This window comes from Vombatus ursinus, unplaced genomic scaffold, assembly GCF_900497805.2.
Source record: "Vombatus ursinus unplaced genomic scaffold, bare-nosed wombat genome assembly UNPS02014807.1, whole genome shotgun sequence".
NCBI lineage: Eukaryota > Metazoa > Chordata > Mammalia > Diprotodontia > Vombatidae > Vombatus > Vombatus ursinus.
Window position 1 is genome coordinate 58,105,111 of NW_020954585.1, and position 15,450 is coordinate 58,120,560.

At 34.6% G+C, this 15,450-nt stretch overlaps 1 protein-coding gene across 7 annotated transcripts in view; it reads right to left on the reverse strand.

Annotated features, from left to right (window-relative positions):
• Nucleotides 1-15,450, reverse strand: part of LOC114052489 (transformation/transcription domain-associated protein) — a 169,861-nt gene that overhangs the window by 34,441 nt on the left and 119,970 nt on the right. For 4 of the 7 annotated variants that reach the window (XM_027875131.1, XM_027875132.1, XM_027875134.1 and 1 more), the window contains exons 58-62: nt 14,556-14,784; nt 13,748-14,013; nt 13,094-13,194; nt 5,569-5,770; nt 725-889 (exon numbers count right to left, since the gene is read on the reverse strand). In XM_027875131.1, the coding sequence (XP_027730932.1) occupies nt 725-889; nt 5,569-5,770; nt 13,094-13,194; nt 13,748-14,013; nt 14,556-14,784 (963 nt within the window). The remainder of the gene's footprint in view (nt 1-724; nt 890-5,568; nt 5,771-13,093; nt 13,195-13,747; nt 14,014-14,555; nt 14,785-15,450) is intronic. The other 3 variants (XM_027875135.1, XM_027875136.1, XM_027875133.1) reach the window with 1 other exon arrangement.

Below are 15,450 nucleotides of genomic sequence, written 5' to 3' on the forward strand. Positions count from 1 at the left end.
AAAAACAGCCACTTCAGGTAAAGAGACACCATTTTTACCAAACTGAGGTTATATGGTTCCTCTCAAAAGGCCGAGTAGACATCATCATGTAACTTTGGCCTTATAAATCTATTAATCACACCTTCTACTAAACTGAAATGACTGAACAACAAAAAGATGTACACATGCATCTAACTCAATTGTAAGATAAGGGCTTACTAAACTACAGCAGATTTGTTCAATGTTGAAGAATATTAAAAATGTGATTTGTATTCCAAAGGACATTATGCCTTAAGCAGAACACTAAAACCTTGGCATAAATCTGTACCTCATTAATTAAATAAATTGTCGATTTTTGAACTGTTAACAAAACATAAGCACATTTGTGGAAGTTGGATACAAAAACAAACATCAGACAGTTTATGAAAGAATAAATTGCACTTAAGGTGATTCTCACAAAATTACTAATGGGATATCATATTTTTTATTTCATTTTACAACATATGTACACGTTGCTCAAATCAATGAGATCGCAGTTCCAATGTTACAAAGGATCCATTAGCTATTATCAAAGTTCATACTAAAATGATCAGAAAGTTCTTAAAAACACACCTTCTATCACTATTATGTTGAAATTAAATCTCTGGTTTAATATACTGAACAAAAAACTTGCTTTCTGAAAAGAATGTAAAAGATTTAAGGTAAGAAATCAATCAACAAATAAAAATACCTTAATCAAACCTACCTGACTTATGAGGTTCAAAAGAAGTTTGCCTTCAGAACCAACTAAACAAGTTAACAGCTGTGGAATCCAAGCCAGCCACTGGATGGGAGGCACTCCGATGCAATATTTATCTACTGCATCGGCCAATGTATTTTTGTCATCATCAAAACTCAAGAGCCATAATACCTAAAGAAAAGACAAAATATTTTAAAATTTTGAATATATATCTTGTTTGCTGTGATCAGTTAAGAAGTAGGGGGAAAGGGAAGGGAATGAGAAAAGCACCTATTATACATCAGGCAATGCAGGCAATGTGTTAAGCGTTTTACATTTGTTCCTCACAACCCTGCTATTATTATCTTCATTTTAAAATCAAGGAAACTGAGGCAAACAGAGGCTAAGGGATGTGTCAAAGGTCACAAAGCTAGTAAATGTCTGAGGCAAGATTTGAACTCAGCTCTTCTTGACTCTGGGTCCAGTGTTCTATCCATTGCACCACCCAGCTGCCTCCATATAAATATAAATATAAATATATTTCTCTGATTATAAAATACCACAGAGATAATACTGGCAATGCTAATTCTCAGTCATTTGTCTAAGACCAAATGATAAGCTGATTTTATCAAATAGCAAGGAAAAAAAGAAACATGATCACTAAGCTTATCACTACATAACTTGAAACAGGAGACTGTAAATGTAAAATTTTCATGTTAAAACATAGGTAGCAAAACTATTTTTTAGATGGTATCTTTCAGATAACTTTTAGAAAGCAGCTTTAAGAATAGAGAGATCGGGAGTAGCTAGGTGGCAGAGTGGATAGAGCACGGGTCCTGAAGTCAGGAGGAACTGAGTTCAAATCCGAGCTCAGACCAAACACTTGACACTTACTAGCTGTGTGACCCTGGGCAAGTCACTTAATCCCAATTGCCTTAAAAAAAAAAAAGATCTCCAATCAATCACATATGGTACCAATAGTAGGAGATATGAAATTTCATGATCAGATCTTAATTGACCTGATGAATCACTTAGGGAAAAATCAAGGGTTCTGAAAAGAATTATCAAGCCAAAAAATTTAAAATGCTTTTAAAACTTCATTTAAAGAAACTTAATGGGGCAACTAGGTGGCACAGTAGATAGAGCACCAAGCCTTGAAGTCAGGAAGACCTGAGTTCAAATCGGGCCTCAGAAACTTACTAGTTGTGCAACCCTTGGCAAGCCACTTAACCTTGAATGCCCCACCCTCCCAAAAGAGATAGAAACTTAGTGATATTTTGTTTATTCTTTAGTGATCTTTTTGTTATAATGTAAAATATTTTACTTTGACAATTTCATGTTATTTTTCACATGCTTAAATGTACATATGAGGCAGCTAGGTGGCACAGTAGATAGAGTGCCAGGCCTGGAGTCAGTCACATCTTTGTGAGTTCAAATCTGGTCTCAGACATTTACTAGCCGTCTTATTTTGGGCGAGTCACCTAACCCTTTTGCCTCAGTTTCCTCATCTGTAAAATGAGCTGGAGAAGGAAATGGCAAACCACTTCAGTATCCTTGCCCTCCAAATGTGGTCACAAAGAGTCAGACACAACTGAAATGACTGAACAACAAAAAGATGTACACATGCACATATTTACTTTACTCAAAAGATTCCTACACCAAGAGGAATGCTCTAAATCAAAGGCCTCAGAGGTCCGAAATGTGTGTGTACGTACATATGCGTACGTGTTTATCTATGTGCCACCAAAATGTAAAACAGAAGTTTACTAAATCATGCCATATTTTTGTTTTTCTCACCATACAGAGCATTGTGCCTTACAGAATGTTAGTAATAAGTTGTTGAATGGCTATAGATAGACTAAATCTATGAGGAGTGCATTTCTACTGAGATAGCACAATGATTTTTTTAAAAAATTCATCAAAGATAAGTGATGAAAGTTAACTACCGGTGAGAAGGGCAGATTTACTTAGGGAATGTTTCTAAGCATTTTAATAAATTAAAGAAATTTAGAGCAAGATATTTAAAACTTGCTCTGACTTTCAAACATTACTACTGGCTGATAAGCAACAGGTAACATTACAAGCTGGAATTTGGACAAGAAAGAACAGCTCACAACACTTAGCTCTAACTGAGGGATCTCAGGACTTTTAATGTTCAAAGTTGGTAAAGAAGCCCAGTTTACTCAAGGATACCAGAAAAAAACAGTGTGATCCTACATAAAGGGCTAACTAGTGCCACCTACTGCATCCTATCCACATTCACCTCTTTAGCAAATTGGTATTATTGCTTGGAAATATGTCATTCAATAAGTAATCAGGTTCTGATTACAATTGTTTGTTCAGAAGAACACAAAATCACATAGTTTCTACAATAGAGAATTTTAAAAAAAAATCAACCAAAAATAGTACTAGATTCAAACAATTAATTCAAAGCTTGGAATTGACTAATGATGATATCTCTCTTTCCTGGGAATTTTTTCTGTGACAGAATGAATATAATTTTCAAGCAGCAGTAGTATATAGTAGTATAATTTTCAATGTAGCAGAGAGAGTGGACTTGCAGTTAAGGGAGACATGTTTACACACCCAGACACCAGTTATATAATCATGAGAAAGTCGCTTATACTTTCTCAAAACTTCAGTTTTCTCACCTACAAAATGGAGAGGCATTTTACAAACCTTAAAGACCATACAGCTGTCAATAATCACAGTAATAATAAATCATGTTATTATCATTGTTGTTCTTATAACAGTCTTTTAATCCCAAGGAAAGCTGGAAGGATGGATTCATACAGAAAACAATTTCTTTTGATTAAAATATGAGTTGTGCCATTCAGTAACGGTCAGAAAGCTTTGAAGCCAGGAGGACTTGCGTTCAAATTCTACCCTTGCCACCTACTTGCTATGTGGCCTGGAAAGTCACTTTACTTCTCAGTGTTCCAGGTAACTATCTAATAAGACTGCGGCAGAAAAGGTAAGGACTTGCGCTGGTAGAGAGACCTTCCTCAACTGGAAATTCCCTACACCAAAGAAATCATAGGCCCAGTCCTTGTCTCTATTCTGAGATAACAATTAAGATAAAACTGAAAGAAAGTAAAAGTACATAAGTTCCTAACATATAAATGCAATTTCATACACTCTTTAAAGACACAAAGAATGATGAATAGTTGGAAGTATATTCATTGTTTGCTGACTATACCAATATAACAAAAATGAAGATACTACCTAAATCCCATATTTAGAACTATATCAATCTACCAATGGAATATTTCATAAAGCTAGGGGGAAAAAAGACTTTGAAATTCATTTGGAGGAATAAAAGATATAGAACCTCAAGGAAAATAATGAAAAAATATAGAATGGAGGAAAAGCATTTCTATAACTAATTATATTATAAAGCAGAAATTAAAACTATTCAGTACAATTCAAAAAGTAGAAAATCAGATCAGTGGAACATATTACATAAGAAAGAATCGGAGATAACTGAATTCAATAAGCCAACACTCAATCTGAAAATATAAATTATTTGAGGAATAATTCCCTATCTAAAAAGAAATGGTGAAAAAACTGGTAAGTGGTTTGGCAGAAATAATATTTAAACCAACAGCTGATGTCATATAGTACAAAAAAGCTCAAAATGGGTAAGTGAACTAAATATGAGAGGTCAAATGAAGATTAGACAAGAACCAGATGGAAGCTACCTTTCACAGTAATGGCTAAAGGAAGAATCCCTTTTTTTGGGGGGGGGGGGGAGAGGCAATCAGGGTTAAGTGATTTGCCCAGGGTCACCCAGCTAGTAAGTATCCAGTGTCTGAGGCAGAATGTGAACTCAGGTCCTCCTGACTCCAAGGCCAGAGCTCTATCCACTGCGCTATCTAGCTGTCCCATAGGGGAAGAATTCTTAAGGCGCAAATGATACAATAGATAATTTCAAATACATGAAACTTAAAAGCCTTTGAGGTAGAAAATCAATGCATTTAGGATAAAAAAAGAAATTGTCAATTGGGAAAAAATCTTTGCAACAAATATCTTCAATAAGGACCTGATATGTAAGATACATAATTGTATTAAGACTAATAAGACCAAATACCATTCCTCAGTGGTCAAAGGATATGAACAGTTTTCCAAAAAAATTACAAGAATTAATAAACACAAGAATACACTAAACTGTTAACAATGCAAATCAAAACAACTCTGAGATTCCATCTCACACTCAGCAAATTGTCAAAGATACAAATAGTCAACTATTATTCAAATGAGATAACATCTGTAAAAAGTGCCTTTCACATAGCAGGCACTCTATAAATGCTATAAATTCCCTTCTCCTTACTTGCAATCAATCCAATCATTCCTGTAAAGCAATATGAAATTATGCTAACAAAGTGATGTTCATACTCTTAGACCCAGAGATCCCACTGCTAGATAAATACCCCAAGGGAGGACAAATATACACCAACTTACTGAACATGGAACCAAAATGAAAGATTCTGAAGCATTAAATCAAGTTCTAGGTAAAAATAAAAGTTATCAGCACTGAAAACAGCAAATATAGCTTGATTCCAATATTATTCCTATGTAAGAAACAATTACCTATTTAACTTGTTTCTTTCTTGGAAGATATCAAAGAATGAAATAATATGAGTCTATCCTAATGGAGCTTACGATAATGATTCTAAATCTAAAATGCTATTTCAATATACCTGATCAAATAACACAGATTAGTAGTACTACTGTTAAAGGGTAAACTTTGGGAGTTAAGTTCAACCTCCATTTGTGTTTATGGACCAAGAGGAATTCTGCTGCAATGACATAAGGTTTAATTAATTAACCAACAAGTATTATTAAACATGTATGTACTTCTCCAGTCTTACCTTGGCTAAGTATTTTCTTGATTTGCTCTCATTCTGATGTCGACATGCATGTAAATAGCAAGTGATGGCAGAAACACCAAGGTGAAGCTGCCGCTCCTTCACAAATATATTCTCCAAGTAATCACCCCACATTGCCCAAGCCTTCACCAACACATCGTGCATTTGTACAGCTGCTGAGAAAGCTTTGTTTGCCTCCTCAGACCTATCAGAATGCAAAAGGTTAAAATATGAATTCAAACATTTTAAAACTTGGTCATATTTTCAAGTGAGTAAAACTCCAAATAACTCAAAATAGAACATGTCCAAAAGATAGTGGAATTACTCCTAAAAAACTAACAGTTAAAATACAATTCCAGAATCTAAATTTATCATTTTAATGACTAGATATATTTGCTGAGAAACAGGAAAGAGAAATGAGTTGGAATAGATTAGTCTCAGTTCCTTGATCTATAAGATGAGAGGATTGTAAGGTCCCTAAAAACTCTTAGAGTCTATATTTTTCCCGAGGAAAGGTGAGATCCTACTGGAGAACTTGGCTTACAACTCCTGGCTGCGTAACTACAAATTCTATAACGCTTAACTACTTGCTAGCCATCTTTGTTTTCATCTGAAGCAAGTTTAATCCAATTCCTTACTGGTCAAATGTCCCATTGTGGCCTTGACTAATAAGCTTGTAAATATTTTTAATGAGCAAGTGATTGAGGCCCCGCCTAGCAATGGTTATAAACAGTTCATTAAAGTCCCCAAATGGGAAGATTTACATTTTGGGAGATAGTACTAAAATAATTTCAAACAAAAAAACAAAATGGACCAAATAGCTTAGAAAAACAAAGAAATATACCAAAAAGACTGCACCTAGACTGGCAGATAAAATATTTCAATTTAATGGACAGCATTGAAATCACTCTGAAACAGAACTAATGCTATATTAGAACAAACTGTCTTTGCAAAGGTGAAAAGGATTAATTTTCAAGTTTTCCTTTTAAATTTCATAGAAAACATGCTGAAATGTCTGTTAAAACATAACTTCTGTTCAAAATTTTATAATGTTGAGATTTTAATTTTATAGAATTACATTTAATTACGTGCCAAGCTAAAAAATTTGACAATTCCAAGGAAGCATAATTTGACTAAAACACTTTTCTATAGAAACCTCAATCATTGCTTTAAAAATTCTTCTTTTAAATAATCTTCTAAATTTTGTTAGTAAAAATGAACCTAAAACCAAATTTAACTCATTATATTCCAAATCTTCCCTCATGCCTTGCCATTAAAAAAAAAAAATCAAGGACAAAACTGCACTGGTAAGTCATATAACAAAACTGCATTATAGAAATGATTGCAGAAATTCAATGTTTTGTGCTCCATCTGCTGGATGCACAGGAGCACATAACTGGACAACAATCACAGAGACTAAATGTTAATTTCAACTAAAACAAGTCCTACAGCTTAAACTGCTTGCTGCTAATTAACTGTATAAGAAGACAGATTTTGTTTCCAAGACCAAAAAGAAAAAGGCTACATGATATACCTTCTAAAATGCAAGCACTTGTAAAGATACGCTGATATGATCAAGTAAGTATTCAGTACTCAAAAGGCAAAAAGTTTTAACTTTTTCTAAAGTATCTATGACCTTCCTCTAAGGACCTCAAAAACTTTAAATAAAGTTACTGAGTTCTTTCTCCACTTATCACAACACTGCCTCATCACGAAGTAGACATTGCCTATGTCCCAGAAGGCTGCAACAGTAGAACCCAGGTTCTGGTAGGACTTATCAAGATGGAACTTCTCCAAGCACAGTTTCTATTGTCCATCGTTAGAGAATCTGTCTAGCTGAGTTTAGAGAAGCTTATCACCAGTTACGGTCACCAGATCAATTTTCTGGTCACATCAACTCATAAAACAGTATACAGTATGGCATGTAGAGGTTTTAATTTGCATCTGTGTACCACACAGATAAAATCGGATTCTTAAAGTACTGAAGGGAGTAATGAGTTATTACTAACTCTAAACAAACATTTTTGAAATCCTTTTGAGAACTATTCATTATGGAGATACAAAGACATGTGATCACAGTCAAATGACACTAGAGAACTGAGCTTCTAAACGTTCTCATAATCTGAAGTTGAACATTATAGTTTTAAAAGTAGTATATGAGAACAGAAAAGTCTGACTAAGTAGCTGCTGCCCATTTGGGCCCCCAGATTAGCCTGTTCACTTTAGACAAAGGTATAAGATTCTGCCCCAGTCTTTCTCTATTTACTGGGTTCCACTGTCTGCTCCGTTTACCAAACCAATCTCATTCCCTAGTCTGCTCTAATACCACTGGTTCTAAGCTTTCTCCCCTCCCCTGTGCCATTTCTATAGTTTAATCTCAATTTGGGTTTTGATTTACTTCAACTGCTGTCTCTCTCTCATGGTAGTGAAAAGCAGAAATAAGAAGAAAACATTTTTAAATGCCAAGTCCACTTCCCCCCCCACAAAATTCAAAGTATACAAAATTCCAAAAATTAGTGATGCCTATAAAAATACTCAATAAAAAATATCCAGGTGGTTTTATAGTTTATTATAACATTCTTTTTTTTCTGAGAGGAATGCTTCTATTATTTGTTTTTATTACTTAAGTTTCCAGTTATTAGGCAGAAAGGTATAATGCCATTTGGTGTAGGGGAAAGTGCACTGGATTTGGAGGCAAATGGTACAAATCTTAACTCTGCTACTAATTATGTACATGACCCTGGTGAAGTCACTGAACCAACATAGAACTTACAAAATGAAGGGGATAGAATAGTTGATTATGTTAGATAATAATTAGTTAGCAGTTTTATAGTGCTTTAAGGTTTATAAAGTGTTTTACAAATAACTCATTTGATCCTCACAACAACCGTCAGAAGTGTTATTATTATCTCTATTTTACAGATGAGGAAATTAAAATAGAATGATTTGCACAATATCACATATCTAAGTATCTGAGGTCATATTTGAACTCAGTTCTTCTTGGCTCCAGTCCCAGTTCTCTTTGCTGCCTTATCTCTAGGGTTAATTTCAGCTCTGAGATCTATCCACCTTTCAAAAAGAAGGTAAGAGTTATTAAAGCAAAATAGAGGAGGAAAAGAATGGAAAACAAGTATTAATTTAAATTACTAGATAATATCAGTTGGCAGCCAAAATAAAATCAGAAATAAACATCTGTCTTAAAAAGTTTTTCAGAAACACAACAGTACTAGTTCTACTATTCAGGGGCTCCTCCCCTAGTTTGTGGATTAACCAATACCTCCTCCCTAGATTTCCTCTTGGCTTCTCTGATTGCTTCTTAACACTTCCATCAAGTGAAACTCCCAAGTCATATTTTGATTTGTAGGAGATTGTGGGCTTTGTCAGTGAGAAGGTAGAAGATGCTAGTTAAAATAGTCTGCAAAGAGATTTTTCATTCATCTGTGCTATCCCTGAATCTCATTACTACAGATTAAGTTAAGTGTTTTTCCGAAAGATATCTGACTAGAATGACATAAAAAGAGTGGAGAAGAAAACATCAAGGGAACAAACTATCCCAGCATTACCCAAAGAATTACAATCTCACACCAATATCGTAACAACTAACTTCATTTAATGATTAAAAAATTTATAAAATTCATCACCTACTTATACCAGATGTATTCTTTTCATATTTATATTTATATAATACCATTAAGAAGAGAACTTAACACTTTCAAGAAATCTTAGGTTAATGGTGCTCTTCCCTTTTGTGTAAAAATTTTTAAAAATCAAAAATTGAGAGAAATTTTAGCATATTTAAAAAACAAATCCAATATACTTAAGTTGTAAGAATTATTTAGGGCTTAAAAAAAAAAGAACTCTGAATACTGGTTCAATAGGAGACCACATAGCTTTGTAATTATGATTTGTGGTAATGCAGAAATTAAAATGACTAGCATTATGGAAAACATGATGCAAATGCAAATAAACTTGCCTGTCAAATAGCTGATTAAAAAGCTAATTAGCGTCTATATTATACAGCCTCTTTATTTTCCCCAGCAGCTTTCCATGTCCTTGGTTAGGCTGCTCTGGCACAGATTACAGGTCGCTGTTAGGCGACAAGGAATGACAAACACATATTCATATGACCGTTAATTTCTATCACAGTTTATATTTTGAAAGTTATCAATTGTTGGTGGGGACTACAGGACTCAAGAAGTCTTTTCATTTCCTCACTCATATTATATCAAAAACTCTTGTTGGATATTGCTTCCACCAACACTCATCAAAAAACCATCCATGCCTTACTTAGCACATGGTCTTCATGACTTGCTACAGCCAAAATATTCACCATCTAATAGTCAACCTTCTGGTAATGAGTCACTTCGTTGCTAGTCCTTCAATGACAAAAGACACAACTGACCACACAGAAATCACAACTTTTACAGCAGGTTCGGATTGGCCGAAATACGAACTATTCTAGAACAATCTTTAATAATAGTAACAGCAATTCACATTTATATAGCACAGTAAGGTGTTTAAAGTGCTTTCTTCACAACTTATGCGGTCAATGATATAAGAATTATCATCTCCCTCTTACAGAGAAGACTAGGGACCAAAGAGATTAGGTTATTTGTCCAAAGTTAAAAAGTAAAAGAGCTGGGATAAAAGCCAAGCTGATCATAGCACATTACTTTCTCTTTAAAAAACTAAGCATTGCATTATTATTTAACATCATGTGAGAAATTCTAGCTGAAACAATAAGAAAAAAGGAAATGAAAAAATAGGGGCAAAGAGAAGGAAAAATTCTCCATTGCAATTGATGTACTGAGACAATATTGCTCTCCCCCTCAAGATTCAATGAAAAAATTCATTGCAACAATTGCTTCTGTAAAGCAGGATAAAAAAGAAATTCCAGAAATCAGCCCTTCTAAAGAAAATTGAAAAATAAATTCAGAAGGAAGAAATAGAGAAATTCCATTCAAAATAATTTGAAATAAATAATACATTTGGGTGCAATAGCAAATTTGAGTGCAACTAATAGCAATATTTGGCAGTGGTATGAATGATGAATTAGAGTGGAAAGACTAGAGGCAGAAAGAGAAGGTTATTGAATTAGTCCACAGAACAGGTGATAAAATCTTGAACTAGAGTGGTTTATGGTATGACAAAAGAATAGAAGACAAATACGAAGAGCTAGATTCAACAAGATTTGGCAACTGCGGTGTACAGTGAGAAAAAATGAAGGGTGAAGGATAATTTCTAGGTTTTGAACTCTGGGATACACTAACACACAGAGGATGGAACATGAATGATGATACTACAAAGGTGCATCATTTAGATAGATAAGAACTACATACAAGAAAGCAATGTTACAAAAATTCAGGGAGAAGTGAGCATCCAGAGAGGAGGAGCTGGTCAACAATGTCAAATGCTACAGAGAGGTAAAAAAGGATAAGGCTTGAGAAAAAGGCCATTGGATTTAATAAAGAAATCACTGTTGGCCTCCAACGTAGTTATTTGGGGACTATGATATAGATGGAAGCCAGAGTAAAAGGGATCAAGAAGAAAGGGGAGGTTAAGAAAGTATAGAGACAATGAGTCAGATTTTTCTGAGTCTGAATGTAAACTTCTGTGCAGCAAAGAATGTTGTTGCTTGTTCTTAGAGGAATTCAGAGAAAACATGGGACTATGAGCAAAGCAAAAGAGACAAGAAGGGGTACCTGGTTAAGAAAACAGAAGCAATAGCATATACAATGACAATATACAATATAAATTTTAAAAAGACTTTTAGTGCTTTATGACTTTTTAGTTCATCTGAATTCAGATTAACAGTAATGAAGAAACTTGGCTGCAGAGAACATAGGATAACACAAATATCCCTCTTCTTAGGAGAAAGGATACAGATTATAGGTGAAAAATGTTACACATGCAGTCAGTGGTGGCTGTGGAATGCTTTTTTTTTTCTTAGCAAAGAAACCCATTTATCCAAATCATAGCAAAACAGAAATCAGAGAAGGTATACATGGCAGAATATATACCAGACAATACAGAGTGAAGGAGCTCTCCCATTGGGAGTGAGATAACTCAGCTCAACCGAGAGAGGGTGTTCTGGATCTTACTCAAAGGGAAACTCCCCAATGTCTCTAGAGTAGCAAGCTGGAAATAGGGTCATGATGGAGACCGATAACCCCTCTTGTGTTTTCTCAGAATCTCTTTGTGGAATGCTTTTAAGGAAATTTTTTGTTTGTTTTAAAGAGAGTTCAATGAGGGAGGGTACATTAGCAAATAACTGATACAAAAAGGCCACAATTTTTTTTTTAAATTAACAAAACTAAAAAATTAAAAAATTTAAAATTTAAAAGTGCCAATAAACTTGGGGGGGGGGGGGGAATAAAAGGGCCCAGGGTCATCTCTATAATATGATGAGGTACTAGGGTAAAACTTCAGTGAAGTACCCAAATACCATTGAAATATTCTATTAATTTATTAGTGTCAGTATTTTAAAAAAAAATTTTTCCAGGGCTTGGTAGGAATCTTAAGATAATTGTAAATAAGTATTTATTAATATATAATTATTCTATACCTTTTTCTAAACAGTTTAGCCCACTGATGATAGAGTACAACTTCTAGTCAATATAATTTATGGATCTACATAATATTAATCAAACATTTCAGTTTTTGCATAAATAGATTAAAATGCTGGGTTTTTGTCCTGATTTTGGACACTAACCAGCTGCATGGGATTGGAAAAAATTATGCCAATTCTTAAGGGCCTCAGGTTCCTCAACTAGAAAATAAGAAGGCTGGACAAAAAGATCCCTAAGGTCTTTCCAGATCTGAAATCCTGTGATTATCATAATCCCATATGTAAACACATTCAATTATAGTCAAAAGAGGATGTTAACATATACTATGATTTATAAACAAAATCATTTTCTTAAACTGAGCAAAAACTTAAACACTGTACATCTGAATCACTGAGTGTCATCTCTTTTTATTGATAACTCCAGCTATTTTCTTTTAACAAATATTTCATTTGAATTATTATTTTTCCAAAAGATGAAATCTTCAGAAAAACCTTCTCTATCTACTACTGGGTTCAACAGGAACTGAATCAACATTATAGAAGTTTTAAGGGTTCACTCAACTAGTTTCTGAAAAGCTTTTTAAAAAAGCACACCAAACTGGGGCAGCTAGGTGGCACAGTGGATAGAGCACCGGCCCTGGTCTCAGGAGTACCTGAGCTCAAATCCGGCCTCATATACATAAGACTGTGTGACTCTGGGCAAGTCACTTAACCCCAGCTGCCTCACAAAAAAAAAAAAAAAAAAAAGCACATCCAAATGACTTATCAATCTCCTGTTGAAAGCTACTATCTTGTTATGAGGTACTGTATGTGACACATTATAGAGGAAAAGCAATTTCTTGCTTGAACTTGGTACTGGTTTTACCTCCTGAATGACATCCCTGCTTAAACATTTGGATGCATTTTATTTCTGTTACACCTGTCTTATATGGAGACAGCTCATTTGCCTAATATACATACTTGTTAATCTGTGCCAAGAACATTCCCTTTAAAGCATAAAATTCAGCCGTCATCTCCTTTGTAAAATACTTCAAGTTTGTGGATTCAATGACTTCAAGGCCCTGTTAAGAGAAATTGTGTGTCTGTGTGGGAAAATTACTGAAATTGAATTCCCAGATCAATAATATAAAAAACAACATAAAAGACTGATAGAAGTAATGATCTCCTTGAGAGCCTTTTTCTAACCCACCCTTTACCAGAAGACAATAATATAGTTATGTCAATTACTGGCTGTCAATTATCTAACAGTAAAACAGTTTAACTAAGTCACTAATTGACAAACTTTAGTCTTAGAAACTTTAACTCTGCATCATTAACATTTTTTGAGTCCGGTTTCATTTACTCATCCTAATATTCCCCTTCATCAAATAAATTAAACTCAAAATCCTAATTCTGAAGTCTCTGTAATATAGTTAAGGAAAAAATAGGCAAACAGTGGAACTGAAGTTGTACAACATAATTAAATGACTAGTTGCTATTATAATTACACTATTCTTTTGAAAACACTCTCTCTCTCAATTCCTTGAACATGATTGTTTTCAAATTTCTTACTGCCTTGTTTAATTCATGATTGGAGATTATGTTCAAAAAGAAGACATCCCATTAGCACTCTACCTGCATACATTCATTTTTGCCCATGACTCCAGCCAACTGGAGGTAGCATTTGACTTGCTGTCGAATCTTCTGAAAACAATCCACAATAGGTACCGTAGGAATAGTATGAATACGGCTCAATATATCCAGAGCTACATTGACCAGTCCTTGTTTTCGAGCAATTTTTCCATACTGGATGATGGCTGAAGCTGATGCATGAACCCCAAGCATAGCATTATTGGAACTGGGATCATGCTGCGAACTATTTTCATAGGCAGTTACAATAGCTAGAAAGCAAAGAAATAAACTATTAGTATAAGTTAAACCAACATAGGAAAAAAAGTGTCATAATAAGGTTTGTTAAAAATACAAAATGAATATATGGCTTATGAAAATGGGAGATTTGTGATGAACCCAAGCTACTTTTGTTGTGTATCATACTTATATACTTTTTTCATTAAAAAACAAATATACTTACACATTGCACTCAACATCGCCACCATAGCTAATTACACCATGAAGGTTGTCTTGTAAAACCCTGACCACATGAGCCCAATAACAGGCTCTGGAGTTCAAGAGTAGGGAAAGGGGGGAGAACAGAGAATGGGGCAAGGTGAGAGCAGCAGCATAGCTATTCCAGTTGTTCCTCAGGGACTCAAGAGTTCCGAGAAAAGTGACCTGACCCCACATGGTCCTCACCATTTGGCAAGTTGGTGACCCCTGTCTGACTCCATTCTAGTAACAAAAAGTGGAAAACACCAATTCCTCCCCATCCACCTCCCCCCACATAACAACAACAACAAAAACAGTGGGTTGTCTGGAAAATTACATGATGAATGCATGCCGGACCAGGTAGGTTTACCCTGGTAATGATGTTGTCTCCACATGAAAATGCTGCTCCAGTGAGATAAATCATCTGATACAATAGGTAACCTATTCCTCCAGGTCTTTACTACAGTCTTCATATCATGGAGGCTGTTGTTCCTTCCCAAGTTAGTTGGCTGTAAACCAGCATTTATCTGTGCAGCTTCCTGAAGTTCAATGATTTGCTGAGCTGCCTAAATGAAAGAAATGTTACTAATACGTAAGTTATTTCCAAAGAATAAAACTGGCCAAGTATGTTCCTGTGATTCTGATTATTTAACCAATTACCTTCAACTACACATACACATCTTCAACTCAATAACAACATAACATTTATGTAAACACTTTAAGGTGTACAGAGTAGTTTCCTCACACCTATCCTATGAAGAAGGGAGTTACCACTCCCATTTTATAGATGATGGAACTGAGGTACAGAGAAATTAAATGACTTATCCAGGCACACAGCTACCAACTGCCAAAAAACAGATTTAAGTTCAAGAAAACCATGAGGAAAAGCATTTAATTTTTGTCTGCGGACTCTTAGAAATATTCTGGGCTGAGGCATAAAGACATCATCTAATTTAGATGATTCATATGAGATATTTACTTTTCTCTCTCAATAAAGTCAGCATGCTTATCTAATAGAAGTACTTCCAAAATGGAGTAAGGAGACAAGAGATCTGTCAAAAATTTAGTATCCATGAAGCAGGAAGATGTGGAGATAATTATAAAATTCATCAACTCATATAATATTTATTAAATGTCTGTTTACAATACACTGTCCTAAACACTTGGGTTAATAGTGATGATTCTGATGCAGTATGTGCCCTGAAGGACATCAGCCTGAACTGGAGAGGCCA